The following is an 8,965-nucleotide window of genomic DNA, read 5'->3' on the forward strand; positions in this document are numbered from 1 at the left end:
TCCCAATGGACTCAACCCTTCCCCTTCACTCCCACTGTACACATTCCCAATGGATGCGACAACTTCCCATTCACTCCCACTGTACACATTCCCAATGGACTCAACAACTTCCCATTCACTCCCACTGTACACATTCCCAATGGACTCAACCCTTCCCTTCACTCCCACTGTACACATTCCCAATGGACTCAACCCTTCCCCTTCACTCCCACTGTACACATTCCCAATGGACTCAACCCTTCCCCTTCACTCCCACTGTACACATTCCCAATGGACTCAACCCTTCCCCTTCACTCCCACTGTACACATTCCCAATGGACTCAACCCTTCCCCTTCACTCCCACTGTACACATTCCCAATGGACCCAGCAACTTCCCACTCACTCCAATGGGCCCCAGCATTCTCATTCACTCTGCTTGTGGAGAATCTGAAAACCTGGTGCTTCTGCCCTACAGCCGGGAGCACAGCAAGATTCCACGGATCGTGCAGCGCTGTGCAGAAGAAGTGGAGAGGCGTGGATGAAGGAACTTGGGATCTACCGGGTGTCAGGCATCGCGACCGAGATCCAGGACCTGAAAGTGGCATTTGATGGTGGTGAGGACTGTGGGCAGTGCCCCTGTGTTCTGTTGAACTCTGCTCCCAGCCCATTCCCGTTCTAGTCCTGGTCCCTCCCACAGATCCTACTCCACTAAGGCCTCTCTGAGTATACCCTCAACTGTGTACCTGTCCTGTCCCCACAAGCTTCCCCCCTCCTGGGACCCCAACACCGACGGACTACAAGACGTGACTAACAGCCCAAATAATGCAGATCAGTCCATCAGCCCTCAGCAGGGCTCTCCCTCACACCTACACAGTACTGAGCTCCCTCACGGCTCCTCGGGCCATGCGGTGCTCCCTCAGCATGGCTCCCCCCACATTATGGCACTCTCTCATTCCCTCAACACCCACCGCACAATGAGGAGCTCCCTCAGAACCTCTCACAGCTAGGAACTCCCCTGTGAACTCCCACAGCGTGGAGCTCCCTCATGACCCCTTCCCACAGCGAGGAGCTCCCTCACCACCTCCCCTCCCACAATGATGAGCTCCCTCGCAACCCCCTCCCACAGCGAGGAGCTCCCTCATGGCCTCCCCTCCCACAGTAAGGATCTCCCTCACCACCTCCCCTCCACAGTGAGGAGCTCCCTCATGACCTCCCCTCCCACAGTGAGGAACTCCTCACCACCTCCCCTCCCATATTGAGGAGCTCCCTCACCACCTCCCCTCCCATATTGAGGAGCTCCCTCACCACCTCCCCTCCCATAGTGAGGAGCTCCCTCATGACCTCCCCCAACGGTGAGGAGCTCCTTCATGACCTCCCCTCCCACGATGAGGAGCTCCCTCGCAACCCCCTCCCACAGCAAGGAACTCCCTCACAACCCTCTCCCACAGCGAGGAGCTCCCTCACAACCCCCTCCCACAGCGAGGAACTCCCTCGCGACCCCCTCCCACAGTGAGGAGCTCCCTCACAACCCCCTCCCACAATGAGGAGCTCCCTCGCAACCCCCCTCCCACAGCGAGGAGCTCCCTCGCAACCCCCTCCCACAGTGAGGAGCTCCCTCACAACCCCCTCCCACAGCGAGGAGCTCCCTCGCGACCAGTACCAGATGACCCACTTGTCCTGAGGAGTCTGGAACTAGCGCAGGGCCCACGCTAAAGGAAGTCCCCCAGTGGACTCCGCAGAGACCCAGGCCTCACGCTGTCTACTCCTGCTCATTGTCCCCACTGCAGACAGCAAGGAGACAGCAGCCCTGCTGAAGGATTCGGACATTCATGTGGTGGCGGGAACCTTGAAGCTGTACCTGCGGAGCCTTCCGGAACCTCTGCTCACCGCCGAGCTGGTGCCCTCGTTCTTCAAGGCAGCAGGTAGGCCGAAGGAAGGTGCATTTCCGGGGTTGACTGAGCTCAGGAGGGAGGGGACGTGTGTTTAAAGCAGCTCGTCCCTCAGCACGGCGCTCCCTCCCATCTCCACTGCCCTTGTCCTGAGCTGACCCAAACGAGTTGTGATATGATGGAGTGAGGATCAGGGAGATCGCAGTTCAATCTCCAAGTGCAGGCACATTGGCAGTGAGAGAAAACAAAACTAAATTACAGTAAATATATCTAAATATTATATAGTTACATTAAATATGTAGTGCAAAAAGACAGGATATGTCGTGAGTAGTGAGTAGTGTGCATGGGTTCAGTGCCCATTTAGGAATCGGATGACAGAGGGGAAGAAGCTGTTCCGGAATCGCTGAGTGTGTGTCTTCAGGCTTCTGTACCTCCTTGCTGGTGGTAGCAATGAGAAGAGGGTATGACCTGGGCGGTCCTTAATGATGGACGCCGCCTCTTTGGGGTATCGCTCTGGAGGGTGTCCTGGTTACCGCGGAGGCTGGTGTCCATGATGGAGCTGCTAAATTTTCTGCAGCTTCTTTCAATCTGGTGCAGTTGTCCCCCCGCCCCCAACCAGATTGTGACGCAGCCTGCTGAAATTCTGTCCATGGTACATCTGTAGAAATTTCCGAGAGTTTTTGTTGACACACCAAATCTCCTCAAACTCCCAATGAAATATAGCCGCTGTCTTGCCTCTGTATAGCTGCATTAAGGGGGGTGTGGTGAAGATTGATCGAGTCTGGGACCCGGGGGTGCGTGTGTGGCTAGAGGAGGGGTTAGTACAGCTCCCATCACTGGTGAATCTCGTTGCAATTCCAGGTGTTGAAGACAAAAAAGCCAAGGATACCCAGATGACATCAGTACTGCACCAGTTACCACAGCCAAACCTCAATACATTTCTGTACCTCCTGTACCACCTGAAGAGGTAATGACAAAGCCCAAATAACAGGAATAATTCTCCATCTGTCACCACCTCACAGGGAAATATCTCCACACTGACCGGTGTCTCTCAGTCCCTCTCTCTCAGGGGATATCTGTACACTGACCGGTGTCTCTCAGTCCCTCTCTCTCAGGGAAATATCTCCACACTGACCGGTGTCTTTCAGTCCCTCTCTCTCAGGGGATATCTGTACACTGATCGGTGTCTCTCAGACCCTCTCTCTCAGGGGATATCTGTACACTGACCGGTGTCTCTCAGTCCCTCTCTCTCATGGGATATCTGTTCACTGACCGGTGTCTCTCAGTCCCTCTCTCTCAGGGGATATCTGTACACTGACCGGTGTCTCTCAGTCCCTCTCTCTCAGGGGGATATCTGTACACTGACCGATGTCTCTCAGTCCCTCTCTCTCAGGGGATATCTGTACACTGACCAGTGTCTCTCAGTCCCTCTCTCTCAGGGGATATCTGTACACTGATCATTGTCTCTCAGTCCCTCTCTCTCAGGGGGATATCTGTACACTGACCGGTGTCTCTCAGTCCCTCTCTCTCAGGGGATATCTGTACACTGACCGGTGTCTCTCAGGCCCTCTCTCTCAGGGGATATCGGTACACTGACCGATGTCTCTCAGTCCCTCTCTCTCAGGGGGATATCTGTACACTGACTGGTGTCTCTCAGTCCCTATCTCTCAGGGCAGTTCTGTACAGTCACAGCTGTCTCTCAGTCCCTCTCTCTCAGGATATCTGTACACTGACCGGTGTCTCTCAGTCCCTCTCTCTCAGGGGATATCTGTACACTGACCGGTCTCTCTCAGTCCCTCTCTCTCAGGGGGATATCTGTACACTGACCAGTGTCTCTCAGTCCCTCTCTCTCAGGGGATATCTGTACACAGACCGGTGTCTCTCAGTCCTAGAAAATGCAGGAGACAGAAGAGAGGGAGAGACAGGGAGTAGGGTGAACAGTGGGGAAGAAAGAGGCATTGGTGGAGTGAACGAGGTGTCTGTGAGCTGGGGGTGGTGGTTGACAGATATTGGTGAGGTAGATGATGGGAGTAGAGGTGGGCAGACCAAGGAGGTGAGGTGAAACCTCACTCTACACTCGGAGGATATTCAGGGAAGCAGGGAGGGGACAGATAGAGGGAGAGATGTTGGGGAACACTGACGGGAGAGATGTGGAGGTAGGGGATATTGGGGCTGAGCCAAAGGGGATGAACCAAGGAGGAGGAAGATGGCGGGGGTGATTGTAGTGGAGTAAGCGGATGTGGTGAAGACTGAGAGTGCTGAGCTGGTGAAATGAGGAAGATAGGAGATGGAGCAGGTGACAGATTGGGGTTAGGTTGAGACGGTTGTGGCTGTGACAGAGGGGCTGAGCCACAGATGGGAGGGATGGAATTGGGGGCTGAGCCAGAGGTGGGGAGGGAGGCAGAAGAGACCATAAGACGTAGGAGCAATTTTGTCTGACGCCTCTGCTCTGCCGCTTCATTATGGCGGATCCATTCCCCTCCCAGGCCCGATCTTCTGCCGTCTTCACTTAACCCTTCATACCGTGGCTAATGAAGAACGTATCAACCTCTGTCTTCAATACACCCGATGACTTGGCCTCCCCAGCCTCCTGCGGCAACATATTCCACAGATTCACCACTCTCTGGCTGAAGAAATTCCTCCTCATTTCCATTCCAAATGGACGCCCCTCTATTCTGAGGCTATATCCTCTGGTCTTAGACTCTCCCACCACAGGAAACTTCCTCCCCATGTCCACCCTACTGAGCTCTTTTCAATGAGGTCACCAGAGCCTTCGAACACCCTTCAGGAGGAGGTGCAACGGAGAGTAGTGCGCACAGAGGGGTGTAATCCAGAGGTGGTGTGCCGGAGGGTGGTGGGTCAGAGAGGTGAACAGCTGCATCAGCATCAGCACAATGGGATGGTAAACCTTCTCACTTTCCTCTCCCCACCCAAGGGTCGCCGACTATCAAGATGTTAATAGGATGACCTTGCATAACCTGGCCACTGTCTTTGGCCCCTCACTTCTTCGCTCTGAGCAAGAGGGAGCCCCTGTGGACATCTCACATGAGGTCGTAGTCCAGGTACGTCATGGTTCAGCGTCCAACCACAAAACGTTACTGACACTTTCTGATGGGATAGTGTAAAGGGGTGTCTGACCCTGGGAGTGTGTGATGGGACGGTGTGGAGGGAGCTTCACTCTGTGTCTGACCCCGGGAGTGTGTGATGGGACAGTGTAGAGGGAGCTTCATTCTGTATCTGACCCTGGGAGTGTGTGATGGGATGGTGTAGAGGGAGCTTCACTCTGTGTCTGACCCTGGGAGGGTGTGATGGGACAGTGTAGAGGGAGCTTCACTGTGTCTGACCCCGGGAGTGTGTGATGGGTCAGTGTAGAGGGAGCTTCACTGTGTCTGACCCCGGGAGTGTGTGATGGGTCAGTGTAGAGGGAGCTTCACTCTGTGTCTGACCCCGGGAGTGTGTGATGGGACAGTGTAGAGGGAGCTTCACTCTGTATCTGACCCCGGGAATGTGTGATGGGACAGTGTGGAGGGAGCTTCACTCTGACCCTGGGAGTGTGTGATGGGACGGTGTGGAGGGAGCTTCACTCTGTGTCTGACCCCGGGAGTGTGTGATGGGTCAGTGTAGAGGGAGCTTCACTGTGTCTGACCCCGGGAGTGTGTGATGGGTCAGTGTAGAGGGAGCTTCACTCTGTGTCTGACCCCGGGAGTGTGTGATGGGACAGTGTAGAGGGAGCTTCACTCTGTATCTGACCCCGGGAATGTGTGATGGGACAGTGTGGAGGGAGCTTCACTCTGACCCTGGGAGTGTGTGATGGGACGGTGTGGAGGGAGCTTCACTCTGTGTCTGACCCCGGGAGTGTGTGATGGGACAGTGTAGAGGGAGCTTCATTCTGTATCTGACCCTGGGAGTGTGTGATGGGATGGTGTAGAGGGAGCTTCACTCTGTGTCTGACCCTGGGAGGGTGTGATGGGACAGTGTAGAGGGAGCTTCACTCTGTGTCTGACCCTGGGAGTGTGTGATGGGTCAGTGTAGAGGGAGCTTCACTGTGTGTCTGACCCCGGGAGTGTGTGATGGGTCAGTGTAGAGGGAGCTTCACTGTGTCTGACCCCGGGAGTGTGTGATGGGTCAGTGTAGAGGGAGCTTCACTCTGTGTCTGACCCCGGGAGTGTGTGATGGGTCAGTGTAGAGGGAGCTTCACTCTGTGTCTGACCCCCGGAGTGTGTGATGGGACAGTGTAGAGGGAGCTTCACTCTGTGTCTGACCCTGGGAGTGTGTGATGGGACAGTGTAGAGGGAGCTTCACTCTGTATCTGACCCCGGGAATGTGTGATGGGACAGTGTGGAGGGAGCTTCACTCTGACCCTGGGTGTGATGGGACGGTGTGGAGGGAGCTTCACTCTGTGTCTGACCCTGGGAGTGTGTGATGGGACAGTGTAGAGGGAGCTTCACTCTGTGTCTGACCCTGGGAGTGTGTGATGGGACGGTCTAGAGGGAGCTTCCCTCCGTCTGACCCTGGGAGTGTGTGATGGGACAGTGTGGAGGGAGTTTCACTTCGTGTCTGACCCTGGGAGTGTGTGATGGGATGGTGTAGAGGGAGCTTCATTCTGTATCTGACCCTGGGAGTGTGTGATGGGATGGTGTAGAGGGAGCTTCACTCTGTGTCTGACCCTGGGAGGGTGTGATGGGACAGTGTAGAGGGAGCTTCACTCTGTGTCTGACCCTGGGAGTGTGTGATGGAACATTGTAGAGGGAGCTTCACTCTGTGTCTGACCCCGGGAGTGTGTGATGGGACAGTGTAGAGGGAGCTTCACTCTGTGTCTGACCCTGGGAGTGTGTGATGGGACAGTGTAGAGGGAGCTTCACTCTGTGTCTGACCCTGGGAGTGTGTGATGGGATGGTGTAGAGGGAGCTTCACTCTGTGTCTGACCCTTGGAGTGTGTGACGGGACGGTCTAGAGGGAGCTTCCCTCCGTCTGACCCTGTCTTTCTCTTCTCTCCAGGTACAGGTGATCTTTCACTTCCTGTCCAAGGATGACCTCCCTGCACTGGATCAGCGAGATGGCCTTGAGACATGAGGTGGAAGAACTGCCCACTATCAGACTGTCAACACACCAGGCTGATCTCAAGCCCCTGTTTCTTCTTGACTGTCCTCAAACTTCGGCTGTACTCCCTCTCACTCGGTGGACCTTGTGGAGTGACCCTGAGGGCACTGCAAATTTCGCATAAGCCCTCCCTCCCTTCCCTCCAACACCTCCCCATCAGCAATTGAACCAACAGCTTGATGGTTACTAATGATTAGGAAGAGAGGGAGAGGGGAATTTGGAACATCCTGGGTCCTGGGATGTGGTTTCGCAGTCAATGACAGGCTCAGGCCCAAAGCAGCTTGTCCCATGTCATCTGTTTGTTAAACTAGATGGGCTTTCACGTTCTGTGTGTGTCCTGACACACACGTCCAGTGTAGGAACAGCAGCGGTTCAAATAGATTGAAACTCCCTCTACACCATCCCATCACACACTCCCGGGGTCAGACACAGAGTGAAGCTCCCTCTACACCGTCCCATCACACACTCCCGGGGTCAGACACAGAGTGAAGCTCCCTCTACACTGTCCCATCACACACTCCCAGGGTCAGACACAGAGTGAAGCTCCCTCTACACCGTCCCATCACACACTCCCAGGGTCAGACACAGAGTGAAGCTCCCTCTACACCGTCCCATCACACACTCCCAGGGTCAGACACAGAGTGAAGCTCCCTCTACACTGTCCCATCACACACTCCCGGGGTCAGACACAGAGTGAAGCTCCCTCTACACTGTCCCATCACACACTCCCGGGGTCAGACACAGAATGAAGCTCCCTCTACACCGTCCCATCACACACTCCCGGGGTCAGACACAGAATGAAGCTCCCTCTATGTTGTCCCATCACACACTGCTGGGGTCAGACACAGTACAGATCCCTCTACACTGTCCCATCATAAACTCCCCAGGTCAGGCACAGAGTTCAGTATCCTCTGCACGATGTAAAGAAAGCAAAATTACTGAGGAAACGTTCATGGGTTCATTGCCCATTCAGAAATCTATTGGTTGAACGGAGGAAGCTGTTCCTAAAATGTTGAGTGTGTGTCTTCAGGCTCCCGTTCTTTGTCCCTAATAAAAGAAAGCATGTCCTGGGTGATGGGTGTCCTTTGTAATTGATGCTAATGTTTTTGAGGCATCGCCTGATGCTGGTATGGCTAGTGGCGAGTACTCATGATGTAAACTTAGCCGGCTCCAACCTTCCACAGCTCTTTTCCGAGCCTGTGCAAACCACAGCAGACAGTGATGCAGCCAGTTAGAATGCCCTGCTATAGAAACCTGTTTGTCTTTGGTGAGATAGCAAACCTTTCCAAACCGCTGGTAAAATATAGCCGCTGACGTGCCTTCTCAAACGCATGACTGTGTTGGTGCCCAGGAAGTGGAAACTCTTCACCCTGTTCCCTACTGACCTCTCGATGAGGTGTTCCCTCGACCTCCCCTTCCTGAAGTCAGCAATCAGTTCCTTGATGGTACTGACATTGAGTGCAAGATTGCCGTAACACCATTCAACCAGCCAATCTCTCTCTCTCGTGCACCTCCATGTCACCATTGGAGACTCCGCCAACGATGGCCGTGTCGTGAGTAAATTTGCAGATGGTGTTTGAGTTGTGCCTGGCCACACAGTCATGTAATCTTGGGCTGCAAAGTAAAAGCGTTGTATCAAGTGGATGTAGTCAGGGTCAGCCATGGACATTGCAACCCAGCTGCCTCGATACACAAGCCTGGGCAGAGCAAGTCATTGCCCATGCAGCCATTTCCCTCTGTCCACGCTCCTGAGGAACGGCAGAGTCTGATGCAGTTTGGTACCAGCAGCCTCGCAGGAGTTACCAGTCAACGCTGAACTCGACGTAGGACCATGTTAGGGACCCCAGTTCCGGACTTTTCTCTCAGGATTTACTCCCAAAGCCTTCCCCGTGAGTGGGTATAGCCCCAAGGCAGCGGAGGTTTGAGATCAGAGTTTTCCTTCTCCTAGATGAGCTGCCAACCTCGACTGACAACCCCATCCGCCTGAAGCAACTGG

At 54.5% G+C, this 8,965-nt stretch overlaps 1 protein-coding gene across 1 annotated transcript in view; it reads left to right on the top strand.

Moving 5' to 3' along the window:
- The window catches only part of LOC132396983 (active breakpoint cluster region-related protein-like), a 137,952-nt gene that overhangs the window by 128,404 nt on the left and 583 nt on the right, over positions 1–8,965 (top strand). The window contains 6 exon segments of the mRNA XM_059975156.1: positions 456–517; positions 520–594; positions 1,768–1,902; positions 2,731–2,836; positions 4,805–4,931; positions 6,868–8,965. The exon segment at positions 6,868–8,965 is cut by the window's right edge and continues 583 nt beyond it. Coding sequence (XP_059831139.1) covers positions 456–517; positions 520–594; positions 1,768–1,902; positions 2,731–2,836; positions 4,805–4,931; positions 6,868–6,942 — 580 coding nt within the window. The 3' untranslated portion in view covers positions 6,943–8,965.

This window comes from Hypanus sabinus, chromosome 7 (assembly GCF_030144855.1).
Source record: "Hypanus sabinus isolate sHypSab1 chromosome 7, sHypSab1.hap1, whole genome shotgun sequence".
Lineage (NCBI taxonomy): Eukaryota > Metazoa > Chordata > Chondrichthyes > Myliobatiformes > Dasyatidae > Hypanus > Hypanus sabinus.